The sequence below is a fragment of the Anguilla rostrata genome, chromosome 7, assembly GCF_018555375.3.
Source record: "Anguilla rostrata isolate EN2019 chromosome 7, ASM1855537v3, whole genome shotgun sequence".
Lineage (NCBI taxonomy): Eukaryota > Metazoa > Chordata > Actinopteri > Anguilliformes > Anguillidae > Anguilla > Anguilla rostrata.
Window position 1 is genome coordinate 41,824,015 of NC_057939.1, and position 27,921 is coordinate 41,851,935.

General features: G+C 45.7%; 2 protein-coding genes and 1 pseudogene across 3 annotated transcripts; 2 read left to right on the top strand and 1 right to left on the bottom strand.

Annotated features, from left to right (window-relative positions):
* Positions 1 to 281: 281 nt before the first annotated feature.
* Positions 282 to 17,517, bottom strand: LOC135258637 (tyrosine-protein phosphatase non-receptor type 9-like). The gene is made up of 13 exons (XM_064342080.1): positions 17,382 to 17,517; positions 12,886 to 13,026; positions 11,723 to 11,812; positions 11,327 to 11,451; positions 10,727 to 10,832; positions 10,122 to 10,232; positions 6,619 to 7,547; positions 5,537 to 5,639; positions 4,783 to 4,858; positions 4,406 to 4,484; positions 3,457 to 3,607; positions 1,362 to 1,569; positions 282 to 742 (listed from the first exon to the last, which is right to left on the bottom strand). Exons 1-13 carry the CDS (start codon positions 17,412 to 17,414, stop codon positions 282 to 284), a joined length of 2,613 nt encoding a protein of 870 aa, XP_064198150.1. The 5' UTR covers positions 17,415 to 17,517.
* Positions 17,518 to 19,006: 1,489 nt separating this feature from the next.
* Positions 19,007 to 23,488, top strand: LOC135258616 (signal-transducing adaptor protein 1-like). Of its 2 annotated transcripts, XM_064342068.1 has the most exons (10): positions 19,007 to 19,159; positions 19,772 to 19,843; positions 20,051 to 20,161; positions 20,517 to 20,573; positions 21,001 to 21,200; positions 21,551 to 21,682; positions 21,902 to 21,971; positions 22,305 to 22,407; positions 22,745 to 22,909; positions 23,084 to 23,488. In XM_064342068.1, the coding sequence occupies exons 1-10, from the start codon at positions 19,049 to 19,051 to the stop codon at positions 23,185 to 23,187; spliced, it is 1,125 nt and encodes a 374-aa protein (XP_064198138.1). In that variant the 5' UTR covers positions 19,007 to 19,048; the 3' UTR covers positions 23,188 to 23,488. The 2 variants fall into 2 exon arrangements, with proteins under 2 accessions (XP_064198138.1, XP_064198139.1); XM_064342069.1 differs by lacking the exons at positions 22,745 to 22,909; positions 23,084 to 23,488 and adding an exon at positions 22,537 to 22,736.
* Positions 23,489 to 24,173: 685 nt separating this feature from the next.
* LOC135259713 (glyoxylate reductase/hydroxypyruvate reductase-like) lies at positions 24,174 to 27,852 on the top strand (annotated as a pseudogene).
* Positions 27,853 to 27,921: the final 69 nt, after the last annotated feature.

Here is a 27,921-nt window from a genome sequence, read left to right on the forward strand (position 1 = left end):
TCACGCACATCTCCATAAAAAGGCGGGGTTTTAATGATGGGCGGGAGAGGAGATGCAGTGTTAAAAGAGGGTCGATTTTCAAGTTCGCCATTCCATGTGTGCAAGTCAACACAAAACACCGACACTCAAAAGATGCGTTTGCTTCCACCTAAAAACAAGTTGGAGAAGCTGGGGGACTAATCCACTTCTCCAGTCTCCATTATGTGGGGAATGCACATCAACTCCCCTTTCTCAATCCGACTTCCAGCAAATGAGATCCTAAAAGCCAAAGAGAATCTTTTCTATGGCTCCGCCCCCACCCCGCCCCCAAGTCCTTCCTCTTTCAATGCTCCGCCCCCCGCCCCACCCCCAAGTTCTTCCTCATTTGATGCTCCGCCCCCCTCATTCGCCTTCCAGCAATCGGGATCCTGAAGGTCAAAGAGACCTTTTCTAATGCTCCGCCCTGCCCCACCCCCGAGTCCTTCCTCTTTCGTGCTCCGCCTCGCCCGCCACAGCCCCCACCCCCCCTCCGCCGCTCGTCTTCTGCTGTCCGTCTCCGGGTCGGTGTCGGACCACTCGACGGGCGCCAGGAGCCCGCGGCGCTGGGCGTACTCGATGACGGCCGTGTAGCAGAAGTAGTACTGGTCCCACGTCTGTATGCTGAAGGCGCGCTGCGTCCTCATGCGCCGCACCGTCTGCTTCACGTCCACCGTCCCGATGTCCTCCAGCCGCGACAGGCAGATGTCCAGAGTGCAAAAGGTGCCTGTCCAGGGAGAGGTAGCATTACATTACATTACAGGCATTTAGCAGATGCTCTTATCCTGAGAGAATTACACAACTTTTTACACAGCATTTACATTACATCCATTTATATATATACTGCTGGATATATACTGAAGCAATGCAGGTTAAGTTCCTTGCTCAAGTGCACAACGGCAGTGTCCTACTTGGGAATCGAACCTGTGACCTTTAGGTTATAAGACCAGTTCCTCAAACGCTTTACACAAACTGTGCTAAGCTAGCTGAACGAGGTTTAACTCATTTGCTCACCACAGGCAACATTTAATAAATGATCTCAGACTTTAGGAGATTTACCAGGGATTATTCAATTCACGAGCAGATTACTGGGTTAGCTGGATAACTGCACTGAGTAAAACCTGGAACCCTCCCAAACCTGGAACACGGACTGACGTAAAAAGAGCCATTCCGGGTTTTATTCAGCATAGTTATCCAGCTAACTCAGTAATCCTGTTTTGCGAAATACCCCTCTGGACTGCAGGGAAGCTCACACATGAAGCTCGTTCTTATAAAACCACAATTAAAAAAAAATATTTGGAACATAATGAAATTAAATTTCGATGGAGAAGGCGGTGGTCGAGTACCTGTCCTCCCGATGCCCGCGCTGCAGTGGACCACCACCGGGGGGCCCCCGGAGGGCCCGGCCCATTGGGCGCGGACGGCCCGGAACGCCGCCTCCTGGTGCTGCTTCACCTGGGCCCTGAAGTCCAGCATGGCGGTGGCCGACTTGGGCACGCCGAAATCGGGCCAGCTCATGTACAGGTAGTGCGCCACCTCCCGCCGCTCGCCCGTCTGCTCGCCGGGGGGGGGGGAAAACGGGAGAGTCGTGAGCCGGAAAAGGGGGGGCGCCGCCAGCCGGGCTGAGCCGGCGGATGGGTTTCAAACTGCGTACTCGTGTTCTATCTAGAGCGCACAGAAGGTACTGAAGTAAAAGGGTCATGTGATCAAGCGCGTGCCTAACTCAAGAAGGCAAAAAAAGTATGTGTCCGCGTCTAGGTACACTTTTACATCCTTTCCCTTCCCAGTAGCCATTGCGTTTTCTGCTCTGTATTTAAGAGCAAGTAATTTTTTTTACTCAGCCAAAAAAAATGGACGATAGAAAGCAGGAGTATTTTGTGTACAAGCGTAAGTATAACGATGATGTCCAAGTACATTTAAAATTGAATGGATTTTAAGCATTCTTACACTTTGATAGAGCATTCTCGAAAGTGAACGTGGAAGTGTGTTCTTGCGAGAACACAAGTATACAGTTTGAAACACAGCCAGCGCTACGCCAGCGGTGATTAATAATGACTAGAGATTAAAGGACGGGGCGCCATCTTAAACGGTCTTGAACGACCGCCGATTTTAAAAAGCTAAAGAAACAACACACAATAAACTAAAGCTACTTCTCCAAAATTCTAACACAAATAATCCTTTATTACAATAATGACACAACAGTGCATTGCTTTCACAGTTAAAAATATATTTTCCACTCAGTACCTCATAACAATGAGATCATTTTCTTGTATCTCTTGAGCAACGTGCATCTTGTTATAACAACAAAAGTATCTTGCTATAATAACATGCCAACATCTTGTTATCATGACAAAAGGACCTTGTTATAATGACAAAAGGACCTTGTTATAATGACAAAATGATGTTGTTATAACAACATACCAGCATAGCTCATTACAGTACACCAACAAAAGGATTGTGTTCATACTAACAGATCTCCTCATAATGACAAAATCTCACTGTAATTAGAAAAGTTCCTCGTTGTAGTGAGTAAAAATTCTGCTTACAATAAGACACAGAGTGGAAAAATATTTTCCCACTGAGGCAACGATGCGTATAATAAACGCAAGACAAGGCAAAACAGAAACGCATTTGCTTTATTCGAGCAGCGCGTTCCCGTTACGTGCATCGTTTTCACTCTGGAGAAAAGGCTATTTTGAGTCTGAGGAAACATTTAAACTAAAACCGAACCCGATAATAATGAATTGCCCGCGTCGCGCGGTCCAAACCTAGTATGTTAAAAAAGCCCGTTTCCCACGGCTTGGAGAAACAAACACCGCGCGATTTTAATGTGGAAACCCTCCCGCGAAGCCAAAAGGAAGGGAGGGAGGGAGTTCTGAGGTGATTCCCTGGAAGTCTTTTCGTAGGCTTCACGTGGGTCCCTGATTTCAACAGAAAAACGTAACCTGCGCTGACATCCATGATGTGGATGGGCCCCGGAGGGCCAGGGTTCGCGATAATTTTCCGTCATCAAACCTCTGGGAGAGACCTCTGCCAGCGACTCGCTTCTAATGGGCTTCCCTGCACGGCTCTACTGCTCTACAGCCCCATCTAGTGGTGAGGTGACGAGCCGCACCGCTAATTGGTTTTACTGCACGTTTTCAAGTTCTGAGCTCAAGCAGCTGGAGATGAGACGCTACCTTAAAATCATACTTCAGAAGGTGCTGGAAAAGGCGCGACGCTAGCTCTTAGGAAATACTTAGAAAATCTTTTTATTACTTTTTTTTATTAACTTTTGGGTGCTATGGCCTTCCTCAGAGCTTCAGAATTGTACTCTTTCTGACATCACCATGTGCCCACCCACTCACTGTGAGAGACCTACGGGCAGCTAGCCTGGGTGTGGCTACCTTCCCTGGTCGCTAGCGGCGCGAACGGCGCGCGTCTCCTCGCACGGTCGCTCACCTCGCCGTTGCAGATCTCCAGGTGAGAGATCTTGAAGTCCTGGAACATCTCGATGCGGACGTTCCGGACCAGGAAGGGGGCGTGGTCCTCGGAGCGCCCCGCCTCCAGCGGCCAGTACTGACCGCACTTGACCCGGCCGCGCTCCACCACCCTGAAACCGAAAAGCACCTTCGTTTTCCAATCAAGCCCCTCCTACAGAGCTGATCGTGTTGCTACGGCAACCGCGTGCTCCCCGTTAGTTTCCGGGGCGTACAGCGGGGCTGCCCGATCCTGTTCCCGGAACACCTACCGCTTTTTCATTCCAACCCAAAAAAAAAGCACGCCTCGTTCAACGGCTAGACGTCTCACTGAGGTGCTAATCGGACTCGGGTGGGCCACGTTTGGGTGGGAAAGAAAACCTACGGGACGGCAGATCTCCAGGAACAGGACTGGGCAGCCCTGTTGCACTGCACACAAAGAGGGCGAGCTTGACCTCCTAAGCTAAGACGGAATTTGTGCAGCTAATTCATCTTGGCTCATCTACCATCTCATTTACTGCACCTCATCCTTCCTCTGAATTTGGAAAGAGGGTTGCAGTTAATATCCTACAAAAAAAGCTGAGGTCCAGTACCCTCAATTTTTTATAGACTGTACAAGCTAAAATATGTTCTTATTGTGACAGATAAGGTGATGTTCATGCGGTTTCAGTTTTATGGCTGTTTAAATATTAATTTATTATGTACTGTTCTGTGCTGTATTTTATGTAGTGGCCTGGAACCCCTTGGATTTTTTTCCCTTGAACAGGAGATTTGTTTACTTCACCGGTACTCCACTGGGTAATATTAAGGATGAATAAATATTGAAGTGCCCTTCTACATCTGCAGACCAGAGATCTGATTCGTCCTTGGGTCATTTAATTACATTCACAAGCATTAATGCCACTCCAGGTCAGGGAGGGAGGAGACTTTACCTTGTCGTCATGACGATGATCAAAACCCTTTGTTCCCACACCATGCGCCAGAAATCGGCAAACGTTTTCGGCAGAGGCCCTGAAACAGAAACGACATGTTTCATGAAATGACAACATAGAGTGGATGGGATCTTCTAGCACATTCCTTGCCTCCTCTACAATATGCACCACTAACAGCGTTAATGGCAATGGAGTTGCCATTAACCAACACTGCCAAGATTAATGGCTATCTATAGCACATATACTGACAAGAATATTCACAAGAACAAATGATAAAACAGCACTGAAAATTTTATTTAACGCCAATGGGATTTAAGCCAACAACATTCTGGTGCAAGTCCGGGTACCCAACCGCCGGTTGATGCAACGCTACTCACCCTGAGTGGCAATGTAGGCATTGCTTCTCCTGTACCCATCCATGAAGCTTGCATTGATGTAATCCGAGCTGGACGTCTGCAGTGATGCAACAACAACAGACCCATCAGTCAATCTGATATCAAAGGGGCAGACACGCACACCATATGGTATTAGGAGGGAACGCTGAGGCTTTCATTCTTAAGAGACTGACTGCCCTCTAGTGACTCACTGCATAATTACACCCTTTAACGTTACCATTCTTAACACGACAAACGCGTCATCTCCCATTTCTTTTGAAAACCATTTACTTCTGACAATAAGTAAAAGGCAGCTGCTCTTAGTCCTGTGGGTCCACAATGACACATACTCCGGTTCAGACTCCAGCCAGCGTAAAACATGCGATGTGCTACGCAATGAACCCGTTTCCGTTTTAAACAGAGCAAGCTGCGAGGGCTAAAGTGAGCGTCCCCGCTAACGACACGGACCTCCCGCCGCTTTTTAAAAGCTCCGCTGCCCGTTTCGAATGAAGCCCTGTGCGTAAAACACGTACATTTACATAATCCTGTCACGTTGCAGTGCTTTACGTAATTTTACGCAGCACGTGTGGGCATATACTCTCTGTATACGCATTTCTGTCGGCTACGAGAAATCTCTTCACGCGAGGACGATAAATGAATTCCAAGAACAAACAACGCCCAGCCCCAGTTTATGTGCGATAAAAACTGACTGACATAACGTTGCGGGAAAAAAAAAAAACCGCGTCCTTCGCCGTACCTCGTCGTCGTCGTCGTCGTCCTGCAGCGCGCTCAGCTTCACCCGAGACTGGTCCAGGCAGAGGACGTCGCTGTACCTGTTCTTAATCTGATTGTGAGGCTTCCTGGAAAAGACATGAGAGACGCCGTGTCAGACCAGCAGGGGAAAAAAAAAAATACACGCGCCGGGCAGAGTGTGCGTGATGAACTGTGACGGACAGGAAGTGGAGGCCGTTAAGCTTCCAGACCGTAACCGGTCACCCAAACCCGGACCTGCTGAGGGTTTGGGGTTGAGCTGCCCTCTCTGCTCCGCTCCTGAGACCCAAACCTCAGAAACAGGCTAGTCCAGGCTAGAACCTCAAAAGCTAGGCCATGCAGTAGTGCAAGCAAAGGAAATGACAAAAAACATTATTATTATTGTTATTATTATTATGATTATTATTATTATGTTTATTATTATTATTATTATGTTTATTATTATTATTATTATTAACATTATATTTATTAACTACAGGTAGGTTTTCCCCTTTCCCTCAGGCAAGGGCCTGCAACCCATTCTGTAGAACTGAAAAGGGCAGTAGTGGATGCAAGTTTTTTGTTTTAACCCAGCACTAAAGACACCTGATTCTACTTCACATGGTCTTGATTGAAGACCATGATTAGTTAATCAGTAGAATCAGGTGTGGTAGTGTTGAGCTAAGACAAAAAATTCTGAAGAGCCACAGGGTCAGCTGGTCAAGATCACAAATCTGTGATTAGAATGTTCTTAACTGAACATTCTAATGGTGATGTAACAAATCACTGCTGGTAATTGAAAGCAGTGGAGTTCTAGAATACGGACTTAGAATGCTGAAAAACATTCTAAAAAGCCTACACTTCAAAGGTTTAATAGATCAAATAAAGCAGCTGATTTTACAGTTAGCTGCCTTTCCCTAGTTTCCTGGTGATTTATTTTAAAGTATAAATGTAAAACCAGGACCAGGGTAGCAGAAGTATGCAGAAGGCCCAGTAGCCATGTTGTGAACGCCCTAGTCCCAGGTCCATGAACACAGAACCTCAGGACCCCCCCTTGGTTCCCCCCCGCCCGGGGTGAGGTGCTCTCACTTGGAGTGGTGGAAGGTGCCGCAGGGAGGCTCCTTGCGGATCTCCTCATACTCCTGGTAGATGCCCTTCTTCCTCCTCCTCTTCACGTGCTGCACCAGCTCCTTCACAGTCATGCCGCCGGGCTCGGGCATGTGCACCGACGGCTCCTCCCCCTCGCCGGGCGAGTCGGAGAGGGCGGAGCCTTGGGCGGCGCCTGGGCGCGCCGACTTCTGCGGCAACGGCGGCACCCCGCCCACCACGTCCTCCTCCTCCTCCTCTTCCTCTTCCTCCTCTGCAGCCTCCGCCTCCATCGCCTCCTCCTCCTCGGCCCCGCCCTCCCCGCCGCCCCGCCCCCCCGTGTCCGCGGCCCCTCCCACCTCCTCCTCCTCCGCCCCCACTACCCCCACCCCCACCCCTACCCCCACACCGCAGGGCTTGCGGTACGGGGGCGTGTCCGGGGGCGTGTCCGACTGAGGCGGGGGCCGGCCGGTTGCCGGCCGGTTGCCGTTGGCGCCGGGGCTCCCGGCCCCCGCGGTCCTGGCCCCCCGGGCGGGCCCCGACCCGTTCCAGCTGCGGTGGAACCACCCGACCGCGTTGGGCTCGCCGCTAGTCCTGCCCGGGCGGACGGGGCGGCCGTGCCGCAGGTTGCCGTTGTCGGCGGGGCTGCAGTTGGAGGAGTTCGGCCCGTCTCCGGGCGTGGCGGTGACAGTGGCGGTGTTGGTGTTGGTGGTGGTGGTGGCGGGGGGCGGGTTCTGCTCCAGGGAGTAGGAGCGGAGCAGGTTGCCCATGCAGTCGCCCCCCTCCCCGTCCCTCCGCGGGACGGCCGGGCTGGAGTTGACGCAGGACTGGATCCAGGCCACGTGGCTGTACGGCGACGAGCCGCCCAGGTGCTCCGGCAGGGACTCTGTGGGGATGTGGCACGCCAGCTCAGGGGCTTTCACTGTGCACACCTGAGAGAGAACACAGGCGTAAATACACACACACACACAACACACGCTCAGGGGCTTTCACTGTGCACACCTGAGAGAGAACACAGGAATCACCACACAACACACACACACACACACAACACACACACACACACACACACACACACACACACAGCTCAGGGGCTTTCACTGTGCACACCTAGAGAGAACAGGAACACCACACACAGCTCAGGTTCACTGCCACTGAAGAACACACGGTAATACACACACACACACACACACACACACACACACACACACACACACACACACACACACACACAGCTCAGGGGCTTTCACTGTGCACACCTGAGAGAGAACACACGGTAAACACACACACACACAGCCAGGCTTTCACTGGCACACCTGAGAGAAACACACGCTACACACACACACACACACACACACACAACACACACATAAATACACACACACACACACACACACACAGCTCAGGGGCTTTCACTGTGCACACCTGAGAGAGAACACACGCGTAATACACACACACGGCACACAACACACACACACACACAGCTCAGGGCTTTCACTGTGCACACCTGAGAGACACGGAACCACACACACACACACACAACACACACACACACACAACACACACACTAATCTACACACACACACACACACGCTCAGGGGCTTTCACTGTGCACACCTGAGAGAGAACACACGCGTAAATACACACGCACGCGCACACACACACACACACACACACACAGCTCAGAGGCTTTCACTGTGCACACCTGAGAGAGAACACACGCGTAAATACACACGCACGCGCACACACACACACACACACACACAGCTCAGAGGCTTTCACTGTGCACACCTGAGAGAGAACACACGGGTAATACACACACACACACACACACACACACACACACACACACACACACACACACACACACACACACACACACACACACACACACACACACACACACAGCTCAGGGGCTTTCACTGTGCACACCTGAGAGAGAACACACACGTAAATACACACACACACACACACACACACACACACAGCTCAGGGGCTTTCACTGTGCACACCTGAGAGAGAACACACGTAATACACAGCAACACACACACACATATACACACACACACACACACTCATAAATACATACACACACACACACACACACACACACAGCTCAGGGGCTTTCACGTGCACACCTGAGAGAGAACACACGCGTAAATACCACACACCACACACACACACACACACACACACACAACCCCAACCACACACACACACCACACACACAACAACCAGGGCTTTCACCGTGCACACCTGAGAGAGAACACACGCGTAAATACACACACACACACACACACACACACACATACACACACACATACACAGCTCAGGGGCTTTCACTGTGCACACCTGAGAGAGAACACACTCATAAATACACACACACACACACACACACACAAGTCAGGCTTCACTGTGCACACTAGAGAACACACCGTAATACACACACACACACACACACACACACATAACTACACACACACACACACACACACAGCTCAGGGGCTTTCACTGTGCACACCTGAGAGAGAACACACTTATAAACACACACACACACACACACACACACAGCTCAGGGGCTTTCACTGTGCACACCTGAGAGAGAACACACTTATAAATGAACATGCCCACACACACGCATAAATATACATACATACACACACACACGCACACACACAGATAAATAAACGCGCACGTGCGCACACACACAGATAGATAAGCGCTGGACCGAACAGACCGGTTCCTCAGCTTTCACACCAGCGACAGAACGGGAACTTAATCAGGAGAGAACGGGAACACGTGGGAAACGGCAGCTGAAGTAGCCGCGCTGCAGCGCAACGCCACCTGCTCTTAGCATGACACGCTAACTGCCTGCAGGGAAAGGTCGGAGACAGCCAAGCTGCCCTACGGTCTACAGCTGACAGATTGGGCTTAGAAACGCTACGTCACCACGTACTGCTAAACCAGGGGACACAAAAACAAAAAAAGAGACTAAGGCTACCATCACCTGACTCTCACCGATTCTTGGTGCTAATGGCAGAGAGAGTGGGGGAGGGGATGGCATGGAGAGAAGAAAAACAGCTCTTTTAAATACTATAAATATACAGAACCTGCCCCCCCACCCACTTACAAGAAAGGCAAATCAAAGTATGGGCCAGCAGAAGAATGAGTAATAATTGCAAAAAATTATATAACTGAAACACTGTTGAGAGTTCAATCATTAAAACGATGACAAATCATAGACTTCAAGACTGTAATGAGACAGAAAGAGAGAGAGAGAGAGAGAGAGGGAGAGGGAGAGAGAGACAGGGTGAGGGAGAAGGAGAGAGAGAGGGTGAGAGAGGGAGGTAAAGAGAGAGAGAAGGAGGAGGGAGAGAGAGGGAGATGCAGAGGGAGAGAGAGAGGCGAAAGTGGAGAGGGAGGGGGAGAGACAGCGAGATAAAGAGAAAGAGACAGGGAGTGGGAGCTACAGGGAAACCGGAGGTCGAGGTTCACCGCTGGCGTACCCTTTCTCTCAGCTTCTCCCGAACGAAGAGGCGCAGGACGGCAAAGGGGGCGCGGAACCACAGCGGAGACGACACGATGAACACGCACTTGAGCCGTGCGGGAAACGCGCCCTTCGCCATGAGGAAGAGGAACACGCGGTCAGAACACAACCGCACACATCCCAATGCTGAAAAAAGTCACTTCACTTCAACAAAGCATTTCACAAAGGGACATGTCTGCTACCATGAGTGACCTTTTGTGACATCACAAAAAAAATTGTTATACAACTAAATATCTTTATACACCCAATGATCTTCGTACTAGTACTTGAAAGCTGTTATTTTGAACCTTTGGATTTGTGAATTTTGTGTTTGATGCTTCGTTCTGAATGTCCAACTGGAGTTCTGAATCCCTCTTCAACAGACCAATGACAACCACTTATGCGCTGCCCTGCTGGGTTGCGATCCACAGTTGATGCTGGCACAGATTTGACACCGGATGGTGGAGGCCTTCCACACACTGAAACAGCCTGAACAGGCAACCCAGCAGGCCCCCACGTTGGAGCTTTCTCTACCGGCGGAGGACTCGGGCGGATCTGTTCGAGAGACGGGCGCGAGCACCGCACCTTGAGCAGGTTGAGGATCTTCACGCACAGCTCGTAGTCGAAGTTCCCGTACGAGGAGTTGGTCATGTCGTAGATGAAGACGAGGCCGTCCCGTTGCGTCTGAATGCTGGAAGAGAAGAAGCACGCGGGGCGTCAATAAAGGGAGACCTGGGAACTTTGTTCAAACAGACAAACAACTTCAACTACAACTTCAACTAACCACACAAATGACGTTCAACCATCAAAACAACCCTCTTTAAGGTCTATGCCACAAATACAAAATGCCCAGTTCTCCAATCTAGGACACTCTAAAACAGTGATTCCCAACTCTATTCCTGGACATCTATTGCCCTGTAGGCTTTTGCTCCAACCCCAACAAAGTGCACTCATTTATCGTCACAAATTCTTGTTGAGCTGCAAATTAATAGAATTATGAGTGCCAAATTAGGGTTTAAATGAAAACCCACAGGACGGTAGGTTTCCAAGAACAGGATTTGGCAACCTCTAAATGCTTAAAGAAAATGAATGTAGACAGAAATAAATATGTTCTACCTTGCTTATGCTTTGTATTGTGTTTCACTGATACGACTGTTCTGAATCAGGCTCAGTCTCAGGGGTTACCTCTCGATGGCCTTGTCCAATTGGTAGATGATGGCCTGCAGCACGGACTTATGGGTAGTGAGTTCGGGCCGGTGGAGGCGGGCGGTGAACAGAGCCAGGGCGGCCCCCTTGGCGTCTCGGCGGGGCTGTAAGAGAACGAAGCAGCCGTTTAAAAAGACACACAGGAGCGAGGGACGCCACGACGGACAGACGGAACACCTTCAAGGTCTGCCGATAATAAAAAAAAGCCCTACAGACCGTTTCAAAGTGCTTTTAACGAACACAGGGGACCTCACTGTTCCTAGAAAACTTCCGGCGTTTTGTTTTGTGACACCTCATGGAGAATTTTCAGAGGCAGTGTTAGGTATAAAAATGCCTTAATTGGGGCCGTGCTGTTCAGTAGCAGAGGGCACCTACCAGGACCGTGAACTTCCCGCTCAGTAACTCGGACCGCAGCGGTTCCTCGTCTGGGTTGATGTTGTAGATCCCCTCTTTTATCCTGGTGTTCTGACAGGGGAAGGACACAGAAAGATGTGACATCCTTAACATTTAAAAATTGCAGACAAATACGTGTTTTAATCAGCAGTCTACTTTAAATATATTACGACAGACTGATATCAGTAGAATGCTTATAATTGTGCAAGTACGCTCCTCAGTACAAATTAATCATTTAATCGCACACATTGCTATCAATTCAAATGCACCTCAGCTTGACATCAGTGAAAATGAAGATATCAGTTACCAATCCTGTGGTCAATGAGACATTCTAGTAATGTAACGATCCGACAGGACAAACGATAAGCTGTTGCTCCCCAGTGAAATACAGAATCCTACAGGCCTCCGGGTCTGGATGACCCCCGGACCACAGAACAGCGCAACATTACAGCCACACAGCTGACGCTGATTCCAGTCTGGTAGGCTATTTTTCCCTCTACATCACTGAGAATATTAAGGGCCACTCTGGAACCAGATCCTGCTGGGCCTGCAGGTTTTCAAATGAGAGCAGAATAATTGCCAAGATACTTATCCCGAGAGCGCTGGTGCAGCGTAAACTCTCGATCCACTTAATCTTCCCCGCAGGAAAAATTCCGTTTGATCGTAAATCAAAAGGCGAAAAAGCAACGCGTGAAATACGCACACCGATAAATTAACTGACTGCAGATTGGACGAAACGAGGAGGTCTACAGAAGCAGACTGTGTACCCGTGGAGACGTGTTGAACCAGACTTGCTAAGGCACCACACTACAAGACCTCCGAGTGTGTGTGTGTGTGTGTGTGTGAGAGAGAGAGAGAGAGAGAGAGAGATAGGAGACTTGCACTTGCAGTATGCTAGATAAGAACTATACCAATAACTGAAAATAACTGTAAGTGAATATGTACTGGGATTAGCCTTAAAACTATCGAGTCAGTGTGAGCAGCAGAGATAACTCGGATGCATTTCAATGGCTCGCCCCACATGGTTTTTAATTAGAAACTGGAAAGCGTGCAATATCAACTGTACGTCTGTTTATTTTCCAGAACAGGTGTGAGATCTGAAAAGCTGTGTAAGAGAGGAAGGAAAAGAGGCAGGCCTGCTTTACCTTGTACGCCTGGAAGAGGTCGATGGCTCTGGAGACGTCGAACTTGCGGGCCATGAGGAACTTGACCGCGGTGCTCTGGGTCACGAGCACCACGCCGTGCTGCTCCCTGTTCCTCAGTTCGACCAGGAACTCCTCCACAGCCTAAGGCAACACAGAGACGCACGCGTTCAACAATGACGGCAATAGCATTTCACCATTCATTCTGAGGAGAAAACAATACAAGGCATTAGTGTGTGCCAACCACAACCTCTGCCTTCCCTGCGTTTTTCATAGCACGCCAATTTTTGAGGTAAAAAAAAAGCTCTATCTTCAGCACTTCTGCTCAACACCTTGTGCTTTTGAATGCGATTCCATCAGAGATAACTCCTCCCAAGCCTGCACGGTTGCCACTGGAACAGGGACACCCTGAGTGACTTGGGAAGGGCGGAGCATCTGGCATGGTCAACAAAGGGAGATGGGAATTGTAGTCAAAGTGCGGAGCTTCTGTCAGCTTTCCTTAGCACATGAAAAGGGGAGGATGAAAACACAGCTGGATGCAGCAAGTGGGACTGGGCCTCACGTCGCCATAAACCGAAAATGAAACCCTCATCACTTCATCACAGGAATCTGTGAAGCAGCAGCTTCACAAGCAGTCTGTCTGACTGTCACCCACATAATTATCGCCAAGTCCTCCCAACCAGAGCGTATGACACTGAAGGGACGTTTCCACGGTAATAACCTGATATGCAGTTCCTTCAGTTTAAAATAGCAGGACGGCCTATACGTTACATGAGTGCTAAGGACACTTTGAGGGGGGGTAGGCGTGGCAGTCCGGCGTTGATGGAATAAACTGGAGACGTGAAAGAATTCAGCCCGGCTATTTAAAGACGGGGAACGCAATATTAAAAGATGCATTTCAATTTTTATTAAGCGCCACTCTTAAGTACGCCAAAAATTCAGTCGAGCTGACGTTAAGTTAAGGACGACGATTGTCTGCCGCCTATCGTTTCCACTCGATTAAGAAAGAAAAACTGAGAGGAATGCGCAGTACGCCCGGAGAATACCGAAGAGCTTCCCGAATTCGCGTCCGGGGGTCGCGGCAAGTCGGCGCACGCTGCTCTCACGTGAGTGAAAGGAGAGCCTTCAAGGCGATAAGCCGTCGCTTGTGGAGACAGGGCGACGACTCCGTGCGTTCCGCCCTCCGACAAGGAAACCTCACAGGGCGAGAGAGATTAGGCAGCTCAGAAGATGCCAAACCCCAATTTTTTAAAATAAATAAATAAATAACCAGATAAAGCCATATTACATTAAGTAAACATCTGGCCCTTGCTAAAGTATAACCATTATCATCTGATGGGGCGGCAGTGTATTATAATGGGTAAGGAACTTAAAGGTCATAGGTTCGTTTCTCAGGTAGGTTCACCGCCGTTGTACCCTTGAGTACGTAACCTGCATTGCTTCAGTATTCATCCAGTTGTATAAATGGACTCTATGTAGGCTAAATGCTACGTAAATTGTTGTGTAAGTCGCTCTGGATAAGAGTGTCTGCTAAATGCCTGTAATGATCTATACCAGCCCTGTTCCTGGAAGTTTTTATTCCAACCCTAATTTGGCACACCTGACTCTGCTAATTAGCAGCTCAACAAGATCTCACTGTTGAATGGTGCGCTTTGTTAGGGTTGGAATGAAACCTACAGGACGGTAGACCTCGAGGAACAGGGCTGGTTACCACTGATCCACGCATCAAGTACAAGCCATAGCCTACATCCTAATGGCTTAAATACACCCTTTGCAAAGCAGTGTACCAGAATTTAACTGATAGCAGTGAAGTTAATATTCAGACCATAAATGCAATTGGCGAATATCATTTCAGACAATTTTCAGAATTCTCAAACACAAAGCAGGCTCTGATGAATCCTGTGCTCTTCAACAGCCACTCCGGTCGACTAAATCCAAACCGCTCACACCAAGACCCAATGGGCTCTGTGCTTTCTGTTACCATGACGTCTCTCACTGGTTGCCCAGGGCCCTGTACAATGAACTGCAGTGACCCTGTATCACAAAGGATTACAGAGTTAGCTGGATAACTGCACCGAGCAAAACCCAGAACCCTCCCAAATCTGGAACATGGACTGAAGTAAAAAAGCTGTTCCGGGTTTTACTCAGAGCAGTTATCCAGCTAGCTCAGTAATCCTGCTTCGTGACACAGGCCCCAGCACCCCTAATGTGACTGCCGCCCACCCAGCACAAAGGCTGTGACTCAGACATCTTTTCTAACTGCCACTTATTACATGCATTATTCTTCTTTAATCACCATTTGACTTTTAATGAATGTTCAGCATTTTATTCCCATCACATCTTGGTAAATGCTATGATTTTAGTCTTCACCAATATGCATCCAATTCAGTTTAATGGCATTTTTCCATACTTTTAGTGTAGTATAGTTCATGTTCTTTTTTTATTATCATCAACAACTCAATTCCAATTAGAGAACAGAATTCATCGACCATATTTCATATATTTCTACACACATATCTACATATGCACACATAATTAATGTATTGACTTAGTGGTACAAACCCTGTCATTGCAAAACAGAGAACAGGAATCAACTCCAGGACAATTCTAGTCTTGCCAAGCTCCACAGGTTCAGCCATTAATTAAAATCTTAAATTTCCAACAACCAGAAAGTATATTAATAAAGTATTTATGGGAAAGAAAATCTGAAAGATTCGTTTCAGAAGTTCAACCCAATTTTCTTGTCCTTGTCACACGTCGGCCACTTCAGTGCAATTAGAGTTAGGCTATTAGACAAATGTTTAACCTCTGACATTAAACTGTGCACATGCGCAGACACAAGGAAGTTTTATTTGCAAAGTCAGTCACATCACAAACCACGCACACAACAAATTACCTAACCAAACACCCTGTTTTCAAAGAGCAGCAACTTCTCTTTCCTCGCTTACAGATTTGATTTATGATCAGACCTCGAAGAAATTAACCTAGGAATAGCCATTTGATTGGAACCATCTCTGTAAAGGCAGTAGGATAAAATTAGTCTGCACAAGCTATATTAAGCCAGCCAGACATGTGTATGCATCTCAGGGTTTCAAATGGAAGGTGTAAATGTTTTCGTCTGCCACTGTGGATGGGTGACAACAGCCACATGAAGTGAAGAGATGCCCATTTCTGATTTTGAAAAAAGTGACATCTCAAACTTAGAGGATTTTCCACAAATGCTTGAGTGAAAACTTAGATACTCACTCCTATATATATGCATTGACAATATAACCAATATTACCAATAGTACCAGCTATAAGAAAATAGTTCATGAATAAATAAAACAAATGGTGAACAGAAATGGTAGTTAAGGTTACCAGTCACTCTCTGGCTAGCCAGGAAGAAAAGGGTGGGAGCAACTAGCTGCCTAGCTATGCGTGGGAGCGATCTGGTTTTATTTATCCCATAACAGACTTCATTTAACGAGTCCAATTTTATCCTCATCTGTTATCTTCAGGCGGGCTGGGTAATTATGCACTCAATTTAGCTGGCTGGCCAGACAGCAAGCCACTGAGTGCTTTAACGTTGGAAAGCTATGGCACGTTCAACAATACAACCTGCGAACTAGCTTTCTTACTGCAACTCAGCTCCAGTTTAAAATATGATATTCACTTTACAGCTGTAAACTGTACAGTTAACCCCTAGCTATTACTATTAACACCGATCCAGGGAAGTAAGTAGTTGTCTATAAGACTAACGCTGACGCTATTAAAAAGCGTTTAACGTTAGCTACACCTGAGACATACCTAGCTATAACCAATCTCATACTCATAGGCAATAATTTAGGCAAGTCGCTAATCGATATTCTGAATAAAACGCATTAACTACCCAAACGCCTCTCTGTTGCTCATAATAAACCCCGTCGCCGCATTAACACGAAGTACACTGAGAAAGCATGTTCACTTGCAAAACAAAAATGATTAACCATAACGTAGGTAGGATCCGATTTCTAGTTGTGACAAAATAGTCTAACTTGCTAGCTAGCTAAGGTTAGCCGACATTCCACCGTATTGCGCATTGTCAAGTTACCCATTCTAGCTAGTTAACGTTAGCTATCAAGTTCAAATGTAACTAAATCAATAAGAACATATCAGCAGCTGTTTAAATAATGGAACTAAACAAATATTTAGTTAAGTCTTCAAACTACCCCTTTCCGTTCAATTGACCATTGTAACGTATGGGAAAGCGTTAAGCATACTAGCTAGCTTGCTATCTACAACCCCGAAGCATTTCATTGCGCTCTGTGACACCGACGACAGAGATTCAGGCAATCAGAGGCAAGAGCACGGGCCTTGACACCATCCTTGTCCCTCCCTGACAAGATCGTGCTGTACAGAACAGCATAATCACACCTACCTACTGCCTGCGATATGAGAAAATATGTACATTTAAACGTCCACAAAGCGCAAAAGATTTGGTGAAGAAGATTATCAGTAATTCCATTACTCAGATCTTACCAGCTCCTCCTGAGTTGTCAGGGCTTCCGCCATCTTGAAGCCTCAGCAACGGTCGCTCCGGATGGAGCTGCCCACTAGCCTCGTTATCGACTACAGCGTCAGCGGATCTCCCTAGGAGCCCGTACCCCATGTCCGGATATTTTTTACAGTCTCTGGTCCGGATACTGTATGCCCAAACAAACCAACTGATCTGAGATCATTCAGATCAACCAGAATCTGGACCCAAACAAAACATGGTGTACACTGAGTTAGCGTAGGAGGACTGGCTAAAAGCATGACTATTTGAGAAGTGCATGTCTATTTATTGTATTTGGATGGAGTAACACATTTTGTGTCAAAAGAAGTTATAAGGGCAATTTGTTTTGATTAAAATCCAAGAAAAAAAGTGCTTCAAGGAGAACCCTATACCCACCCATACTGTTTTTTTATTTACATCAATACACCAATAATGAGGTTAAAAAAATAAATAAATAAAAAGTGCGCTTTTAATAAGCTGTCTTTTTTCAATGCTTCAAGAGCATCATTCAAGGATTCAGAGCCATCGCTCCCCCAAGTTGTCATCCTTCAGTAAGTCCACGTTAATAAACGTGTGACAGATATTAGCGGTTCTTATAGGTATTTTTTGAGATTTCTGATAATCTGACCACAGTACTGGGAGGATTATAGCAAACACAAAACAGCAATAGTTAATCTGCAACACAAAATTCTTTGTCCAACTTTTCCTGCTCCCTTTATGACATACACCTACACATGTGCACAAGCACACACACACACACACACACACACACAGTGCAAGAGTGCTTTGATTTAGCCTCATCCTCAAGAGTGCTGAGGACATTTCGTTTAGCCTCATCCTATCCTGCAGTCTGCATTCTGGAGCACAACCTAACATACATCTATAGTTGACCTATGAGTTAAGTTTAACACCATAACATTCTGAAACCTAATAGCATGTACCTTTTTAAATATTTTTTTGAGCTGCACTTTTCAAGATCATCTGGTCACATAAATCTGCAGGGGTTTAATGTGACAAAAAAATTCATTGAACTTACCTCATTTTTTTAAGTGGATTGATGTCATAGGTTTTTCATAGAAGTGCTGGGGTTTTGCCATATTGTGTACTGAAAGAGAATAACACCCAGATGGCCTATTACCCCAGGGGGCACTTGGTTTGGCATCATCCTACCCTGCAGTCTGTGTTCTGGAGCACAACCTAACATACATCCACAGTATTGGACCTCTGAGTTAAGTTTTACCCTCAGCTAGAAACACCACAGCATTTTGAAACTTAATATCATGTACCTTTTTAAATATTTTTTTGAACGGCACTCTTCAAGATCATATTGTGATTGTCCAATTATAGAACTCTAAATATCCTTGGGTTTACAAGTATGGCAGGACCTTTGTATTTTGTTTCCAAACACTCCTTTTGGAAACTTTATCAGATAGAAGGGGCAGTCCCAGTCACAAAAGGTACTTTCCCTCTTCATGATTATGAATTATTTCCTTATTTCCTTGAAGCTAAACTGCCCCATCAAATCACCGGCATCTACGGTCACACCCATAAATTATACAGGAACTCCAGAATGAGAACCACTTGTTTTGGTCATAACACAGGTGATTTTGTTTAGGTAGGGCATTGCAGACAGGACCAGTAAAGAAGAACCATGGAAGCTATTAGCCCTGTTTCCAGATTTGTCATCAAGAGGAGAGAGAAAATCACTGCTTTGCCCCTTTACTATTCTGGATATTTACTGAAGAAGTACATTGGAGAGAAGGTAACTGAGGCTTGATGATGCATTTCATCCATTTATACAGTAGGATATATACAGAAGTAATGCAAGTTAAGTTCCTTGCTCAAGGGAGGAACGGCACTGTCCTACCTAGGAATCAAACCTATGACCTTTAGGAGTGCTGCCACAGAATATTTTAAGTTGCTAAACTCCAGGTAGCACAAACCATTGTTTTACACCCTGATGAAGACCCTGTGAGGTCAAACCCGGTCAGACATGCCGAACAATAAAGGCTTTTAAAATATTTTCTTTCGCGCAAGTGTGCCTGAGGTTTCTAGTAAGTTGGATTCTTTATATCTTTTCGGCTATTCCTCCAATGAACTTACAGTATTCCCAAGTATAAATTATGAAAAAGCATTTATATTTCAGTTCTCTTTGAAGAAGTGTCCGTATTAAGTGACAAGTAATGATAAGTAGCAATAAGTGATAAGTAAATGGCTAAAGGATGTCTCATACTGTTATTTGAGTTATAATTCAAATGTATTTGCATAATGTACTTCATATTTTATTTTGATATTGATTTACTAATGTGTTTTCTCTTTTGATGTTAGTACTTCATGTTATTGACAATGTTGTGTTCATTTTGGTCTTTTGTAGGATTTCAAAAGGTTCTTTGGAGAGATACGAGGATCCACAATTTTCCTTTACGCAGATGATACCCTTGACACAGTAAGGGCTGAGTGTCATTTGTCATAATGGATCAAGACCTCAAAAGTTCCGTTTTAAGCATTCATGCTCAATATAGTCCATAACACTTTTCCAGCGATGACAAATAGCTTTGAATTCCCTGATGTATATATCAACTGTCCTTTAATACATCTGTGTCTATATCCTTCTTGATGTGTTCTGTATGGTTTCAATATTTTGTTACTTCAGTATTCTGAGAGGGTGGAACTGCAAAATCTGCTGGCAATGGACACAACGAAAACCAAGACTAACCTTACGATATTTACCCTAACACTGCTTCATGAAGAAATCCAACTGAAGGTCAGAAGCCATCTTAGTTCCTAAAAATCCCATCAATGTCTGCTGCTTATTGGGGAACCAGCTGTCGCAATGCGTAGTTTAAATCTTTTATTCTTTTGTGCACTTGCTTTTCTAAATAAGCATGCTTATCAATTACAAAGTCTTATAATTGATACAACTGATGTGCACTTTATTGAGGTTAAGTATTGGTCTGTGTTTTGTGGCTAAGACAATAGGAATATGTCAAGTATTTTTGATGTAATCACACAATTCCAAAAAGCACACACAAATAAGAAATGATAGCCGTCTCACAGCTTATAGTAAAGGCTGTGATTTATTAACCCTTCCCTCTTGAACCACTTTTTCTTGTTCGTAGATTGATAACCCAGATACAGCAGAAGAGTGGCGAGGCTTCATAATGACTGTGGCAAAAGTATGTATGAAAAATTTTAACGTACACTGCTGTCTTGAAAAAGCATCGCTGTGTTGTGAATAGAACGTTCCAGAATATTTGCCACCTGCCAACCATTCCTGTATAACTATCATGGTTACTTTATAGAAGTGCTATCTTCTTATCAATCAACCCTAGTCACTGATTTTGATGCTTATCATGATAAGAAGACTAAAAACCCACCTAGTCTTTGAATTTATGACCCAAAAATAGTTGAGTGTCAAGTTAATGAATAGCTCTGTGCCAGTTCCTGGTTATATATTTGCTTGCACGATTACTTATAATCAGAACAGGAAATTCTGTTGGCTATGGTGCCATAAAACATGTACAGTTTGATTGTGAGAAAGAGGAAGAGGAGAAGATGGAGGGAAAGGAGGGGAAAAAACTCTGACTAACTGTGGTCTTTCAGCTGGAGATCCCCCGCAGTTTGCAGCTGCTCCCGGGCCAGATGCTGAGACTGGAGGAGGTCCTGGAGAAAGAGCGCCAGAGGACCGCCCCGTCCCTCCAGCCAATCACAAGTGACCCGAGCTGCCTCCAGCACTGCCTGCGTCCCCACGCACCCTCCGGTTCCACTGAGACTTACGACGACGTCGTCACCGCTTTCCCCCCGTGAGTAGCGCAGAAACAGTTTTTTTCTATGCATGCACTTTTTATGTGAAGTTGCTCATCACGTGACCAGTGCACGCTGTCGGAGGGGTGGCGGCTTCTCCTGCTGGCATTTCATGCTGTCGTACTAAGGAGTTGTAACCCATAACATCAGATACTAAAGGCTTGGTACTGTGTTGCTTGTGAAGCCATATAGAGAGAAGATTTTGAGCAATGTATTTTTAGTAATTACTTATTTGTGCCATAGTAATTGCCAGTTGTGCTTGTTTTGCTGGCTGTTGAAAACTTGGTAAAAGTTACAAAAACGACAAAAAAGACTTTCTCTAACCCCCCCCCCCCCCCCCCCCCCCCAGCTGTTTCTTCTCTGTGTCCCGTCATGAGGCAGAGGACATGCTGGCACAGAATCCAAAGAATGGGAATATCATCCTACGTCCATCCAATGACAATGTAAACTACGCCATCACAGTGATGCAGGCCTTCAACAGGTCAGAGTGCACCACACACACACACACACACACACACGTGCACACACACGACTGACGCTGTGTTCTGGCTCCCTGCCCATTTTTAATGTCAGTTGTTGTTGTAGACATATGCTGGTTTGTGATTTTTTTGTTAAATGAAGTATTGATATTTCTCTTAATATGTATATTTTGCATACCTAGTTGCCTTAATTAATGATTTGTGCTCTTACTGTATTTTAGTGGCCCAGTTATGAAACACTACAAGGTGCGGTCAGAAAAGTCTGGATATGTAATCGAGTTGGATGAGCCGGTGTGTGCATCCTTCCATTCTACTCCTGATCTCTCAACATATTTTTTCCACACTCATTCCAAAGACAGCTAGACATTTTGTACTAAATTATTCTGTTTGAAATACTGTGTAGAGCAGCTACTCAGAAATACATGCAATGAAACACAGGGCTTAATTTTCAATTACCTATGGATTTGATCCTAAAAACTCCAAGTCAATTTCAAATATATATTAAGCTCATGTTATTTAAATCACGGCTAAAAGGTAACCTGCCGCTGTTGCTTTTAGAGAAAAACCCAACAGGAGTCCTCAGCTCACACAATAAGAGACTTATTATGTTGTCTGTCTGATCAGGTGACGGTGCCCAGTCTCAACGATGTTATTGACCACTTTGTGAAAATAGCTTCACTCTACCTCCGACCTTACAGCCAAGCTGAGGACTACGACACACGCATAGGTGAGAAAAGGTCCCACCTTTGATAAAAACCAATCCTCATATCATATGGAACCACTTCAGTAGTTCGCTAAACAAATTAAGCAAATTACTATGTTGAATGCTCGGAAAAGGTTTCATTTTTTTCTTCAGATGGTGGCTCAGTTCCCACGTGCAGATTGATTCGCTCTGAGGCAAGGGTGTAACTTTTGTTTAAATTTTGGGGGGGTTGAAATGCATAGATTCTGAGAACTGCAACATTTGACCTGTTTTATTACATTGGGGGTTGTAACCCTTCTTCCCCCCATAAATGACTCCCTTGGGATCAAACCACATGTGATGTCACGTTTGTATCTGACAGAGGTGCCATTTAACTCACCTGTTTCGCAACTGAGACCACCAATGGCCAGAGTGGCACCCAGGATCTGCACCCAACTGGCCCCACCCGCCACAACAAGCCGGCCCCTACCCAAAAAGCCCCTGGAGGAGGAGAATGAATACCTTGATCCAGACATCCTTGAGAAAGGTGAACAAGCTATAATACGCATAGGATGCAATGTACTTTATTTAGCAGTTGTCATTTCTGTTCAGCAAAAAACATGCAGATACAGAAAGAGGGCTGAAAATCTATACCACAGAATTGGGAAGCAACAGCAGGATGCTTTCTTACTGTCCCATTACCACCTGTTTCTGTCCCTAGACTCGGGCGTCTTGGATGAGAAACTCCCCCAGACCGGACAAAGGAACCATCGACAGGCAGCTGGATGGGAAAGGAAAGAGTTCTTCAAAACAACCCATTTCTAACACAGCATACTCTTTGCACTGACCACAGGTCTCATGTTTATGACCTGGAATTGACAAGGGGAATGTTCCTACATACCTTGGTCTGAAAAAAATACTACACTGCTACACATTTTGGGAAGCTGTAGGTAAATACCATCCTAACAAATGAAGGACAGAATGCAAACTGACAGACCACAGATCAGTATAATCTATGTGTATCACATCTTATGTGAAAGAAGGCCAGAAATCTTTGTTCTTATATTTACAGGGTCAACGATGCAGAACTCTACTGTTTGGGGTCAATAAAAGTAGACTGCAAAATATTCCTGGTCAAATTATTTCACTATGACATTTAGCTGTTGATTTACATAAGAATCGCCATTTTGCCATGGAAACAGTGATATTGGAATGGTAGGTATGCCATCTGCCAAGGTACACATTCGTGAGGTGTGGCCCATACCTATTAAGCACTGAGAGTTTGGCACTTTTCAGGATTTCTTACAGAGATAACCACAATGACCACAGACTCTCAGCCCTTCAGAACTTTCACTTCTGTAGCTTCTGACCTAATGTAAACACAGAATTCACAAACAACTGTACACATCCACACAAAAAAGCCCCTGCTGGAAGCCCCAGTTGCGACTAAGTTTTAACTTTCTAGCTGATGTCTTGATGTTGCTTCAGACTTTCTAGATAATTCTCCTTCCTCATGATGCCATCTATTTTCTGAAGTGCACCAGTCCCTTTTCCAGCAACACCGCCACAACATGATGCTGCCACCCCCATGCTTCACAGTTGGGATGGTGTTCTTCTGATTAAAAGCCTCACCCATTTCCTCTATACATAGTGCTGATTATTATGGCCAAACAGCTCAATTTTTTGTTTGATCAGAGAACACTCCTCCAAAAGTCTAGGTCTGAAGCGTTCTGCTTTACTTACTATGAGAAGACTGTATAACACAAGGTGGCGCTCTGAAACCACCACGAAGAGGGCTCAGTGGTCACCTGATTGCTTATTTCACTGCACACTGCCTATTCGGGGGATATGTCAGTGTCTGTTGAGGTGAGATTCCTTTGGATCAAAGCTTGTTCCCTTTGTTTTATGGAACATTTTATATAGTATTTTGGATTTATTTAAAAGCAAAATGCAGGGCGCCCCGCGACCTATGAAGGTATTTGTGACCAGAAGAATTCCACAGGAAGGCATACGAGTTCTGTCAAATGCTGGCGCGTAAGTACATTTGATCTTGATCTGGTCATTTGCGAAAATTGTATATGTTCGTGTTCGTAGTGTTGCTGTTTTTGTCAGAGACAGTAATTCTGCCTTTGTTAGTTCTAGAGATTGACCTACCATGCCCACTTCTAAGAGGGAACGCTGTATATTTTTTCAGCAGTAACGAACTGGATGTTTCACGTGTAATCTACAGTATCGTAGAAGAAACTGCTAAAAAGTTTATTGCTGCGTACAGTGTTACGAGCAGAGACTGAGTAGGCTACTGTTAAAGTTGACCTTCGCACTCTGCGGACGCGCATGCATGTTTCCCAGTGTATGTTACTAAAAGTCAAAGTTGAGAGTTCAGAATCCCCATGGACATCTCCAAGTCACGTCTTTAAACTCAAGCAGAGTCAAAATCCCACTACTCCGATTTGAAAATATGCTCACATTGCATTTGCCGTTGTAGCCTACCTTATTAAAGTGCAGCTCGCGTATAGTCGCTGAAAGTTATTGCTACACTTAAAAATAAAAATATAAATCAAGGGTTATCCTATTATCTCTGGTGACCAGGTTTGAGGTGTCAGTGTGGGAGTCTGACGAACCAGTGCCACGCGCAGAGCTCCTGAAGGGCGTCGCTGGAGTCGATGGCATGTTGTGTTTGCTTACGGACCGTATTGACACTGAGGTGCTGAATGCTGCAGGTTGGTTGCTTTCTTGTCATGGTTTTAAATAGAGTTGAAACAGTCGCTTAAATTAGATCACATATCAACTTTCCTACATTTTAAAATGTAAATTATTAGGTTTTTACTCACCTTATTGTGTTGCAGTTTGAAAAGTATTTTCTAGAAATGTTTAAAGTTAAATGCTTAATTACTTTTTTTTTTTGTCCAGGTGCCGAACTGAAGGTGATCAGCACAATGTCTGTAGGATTTGACCACCTAGCCATAGAAGAAATCAAGAATCTCTTTCTCTTTCAGTTATAGAGACCTTCCATAGCCCTTTGCAATGTGTGTGTATAACCAAAACATTTTTCTCTGTCCAGTGGAATACGAGTGGGGTACACTCCAGACGTGCTGACCGATGCCACAGCTGAGCTCACCGTAGCGCTGCTGCTAGCCACTGCTCGACGACTGCTCGAGGGTGTGCAAGAGGTCAAGAGGTCAGGTCCTGAAACAGGTGTTCTCACAAGTATCCTACCCCCTCTTCCAACTCTGGGGCTGTAAGGCCATCAATGCCTTATTTTCTGCATCCCAGAGGAGTAGCCTGGAATTATGGACCCTGAAAGGATAATGCAATGGGCCCCTAGGGGGCTTTGGGCCCCTAGAATTACTACCACCTTTCTCTGCATGTACGATGGCGCTGACGCCTCCTCACTCATTATGCCTCCATCTCTGTTTCTCCCAGTGGTGGGTGGAGCAGTTGGAAACCACTATGGATGTGTGGCTATGGTCTGAATGGTAGCACCGTTGGCATTATTGGACTTGGACGCATAGGTAAAGTGCTGTCTCATCATGAGTAATTGACTACATTCAAAATTGCACATAGCATTTCTCTAGAGAATTCACTGCACAAATGTTAATTAATTGGTGTGACGTATTCAGGATTTGTATATTGATTCCTCGTTTGCATTGTTAATGTGCATTAATCTTTTAATGGCGAGGGATATGTACTTTTGATTTTGGGAATGTTCTTAAATGGGTCTGTCATTATTGCTTATGCAGTTCAGATTAATATACTTATGTTCTACATTATACGTATCTCTGGGGAGTGCTAAATTAATGCAGTGCAAATATTCCTGGCAGTTTAGTTTGAAAAGTCACATGCATTTTATGCACTGATGTATTGATTACTGAAATGTGTGATGGCTCTCCTTAGGCATGGCCATTGCCCGTAGATTGAAGCCCTTTGGAGTGAATAAGCTTCTCTACACTGGACGAGCTCCCAAGCCCCAGGCTATGGAGGTGGAGGGCGAGTATGGTGAGGAAGTGTGGAGGAGTGAAGTAGCGGACAGGGGGGAGTTACTCTGTGACAGGAGTGAGAATTTCCAGTCTTGGAGGGCCAGTGTGTATGCAGTTTCTTGTTTCCACCTGTTAGCCTGGCTAAATGAGCTAATTGGCTGTATACACTAACACTGCTTTGAAGAAATTACATCATAGTAAAATGTTTCATATAGGGACACAAGAACAGACTTTGGCATCATTTGCTTATCAAGAAATGCCAGGTGATGTAAATGTTAGGGCTATTTCAGTAATTAAGGACAGAGGCTGGCATCAAAACCAGAAACAGATAATGGCCCTCATTGCCCAGCCCTGCTCCGTGGTGAGTGGCATTTCGGCTGACTTGTGGTACTTTGTCCCGATGAGCAGTGATCCTGGACAAGCTGCTATCAGAGAGCGACTTTGTTGTGGTGGCCTGCTCCCTCACCCCCGAGACTCAGGGCTTGTGTGACAAGGCTTTCTTCGCCAAAATGAAGAGGACCGCCGTCTTCGTCAACACCAGCAGGTTTCCTATGAAGCTTTTTTCACTTCACATTGTGCTAGTCCCCACGATAACTTCCCAACCCAGTGCATTGATGCTGACATCTCCCAAATCCAGGGGGGCGTTGGTAAACCAGGAGGACCTGTACGAAGCTCTGTCCAGCGGTCAGATTGCAGCCGCTGGACTGGACGTCACCACACCCGAACCCCTGCCCACTGACCACCTACTGCTGACTCTCAAAAATTGCGGTAAGTTGTACTGGATGGAATAATGGTTAATATATTTTCTTCTTGTAATATCATGTTGCATTTTCAGTTCTTTAAAGGTCATGCAGGGATGTTTTGAGAAAACATATTTATAGTTTACCTAATATTTATCAGGTCTATATAAAGTGAAAAATGTCCATATGTATTTGTGAACCAGGAGAAAAGTGCTTATTGGACATACTTTACATTGGGTCCTCTTCAGGCAGATGCATAAGAAGTGCATTTAACAAAGCATTTTTCTTGGATTTATTCCCCATTGTAGAAGCCCAGGGTGACTCTTTAAGTTAGCTTTCTAAGTGTCCTTGTCCGTCTGTGATGATGGCTGGTGCTGATTGGGTCTCTCCTGCCTTGTCTCCCAGTTGTCCTGCCCCACATTGGGAGCGCCACCTACTCCACACGCGGCACCATGGCAGAGCTGGCGGCCACCAACCTGCTAGCAGGGCTGACGGGCAAAGCCATGCCGAGTGAGCTCGCCCTCTAGTGTCCACCTCCAGCAACAGTCCGGGAAAACACACCAGGGGTTACCCGATTGTACCTGCTCCACTCTAGTATTTTTTTCAAAATCGTAAGTTTGTAATAAAAAAACATCATACAGGAAGATGCTTGGTTGTGTCAAGTATACAGTGAGCTCCATAATGTTTGGGACAAAAAACATATTTTTTCTTGATTTGGCATTGTACTCCACAATTTTATATTTGCAACCAAAAATAAAGTGTATTTTAATACATTTCAGTTTCACCAAGTAGAAATAACTGCATTTTTCATACCTAGTGCCCCCCCCCCCCCCATAATGGAT

What these genes read in the sequence shown, in the direction of transcription:
- LOC135258616 (XM_064342068.1), top strand. Translation starts at nt 19,049, where the DNA reads ATGGAAGCTATTAGCCCTGTTTCCAGATTTGTCATCAAGAGGAGAGAG. An exon ending in TAATCGAGTTGGATGAGCCG is followed by an intron (nt 21,972 to 22,304) that starts GTGTGTGCATCC and finishes CTGTCTGATCAG; the next exon opens with GTGACGGTGCCCAGTCTCAA. An exon ending in TCCAGACATCCTTGAGAAAG is followed by an intron (nt 22,910 to 23,083) that starts GTGAACAAGCTA and finishes TTCTGTCCCTAG; the next exon opens with ACTCGGGCGTCTTGGATGAG.
- LOC135258637 (XM_064342080.1), bottom strand. Translation starts at nt 17,414, where the DNA reads ATGGCGGAAGCCCTGACAACTCAGGAGGAGCTG. An exon ending in TGGAGATCTGCAACGGCGAG is followed by an intron (nt 1,570 to 3,456) that starts GTGAGCGACCGT and finishes CCCGGCGAGCAG; the next exon opens with ACGGGCGAGCGGCGGGAGGT. An exon ending in CGCGGGCATCGGGAGGACAG is followed by an intron (nt 743 to 1,361) that starts GTACTCGACCAC and finishes CTCCCTGGACAG; the next exon opens with GCACCTTTTGCACTCTGGAC.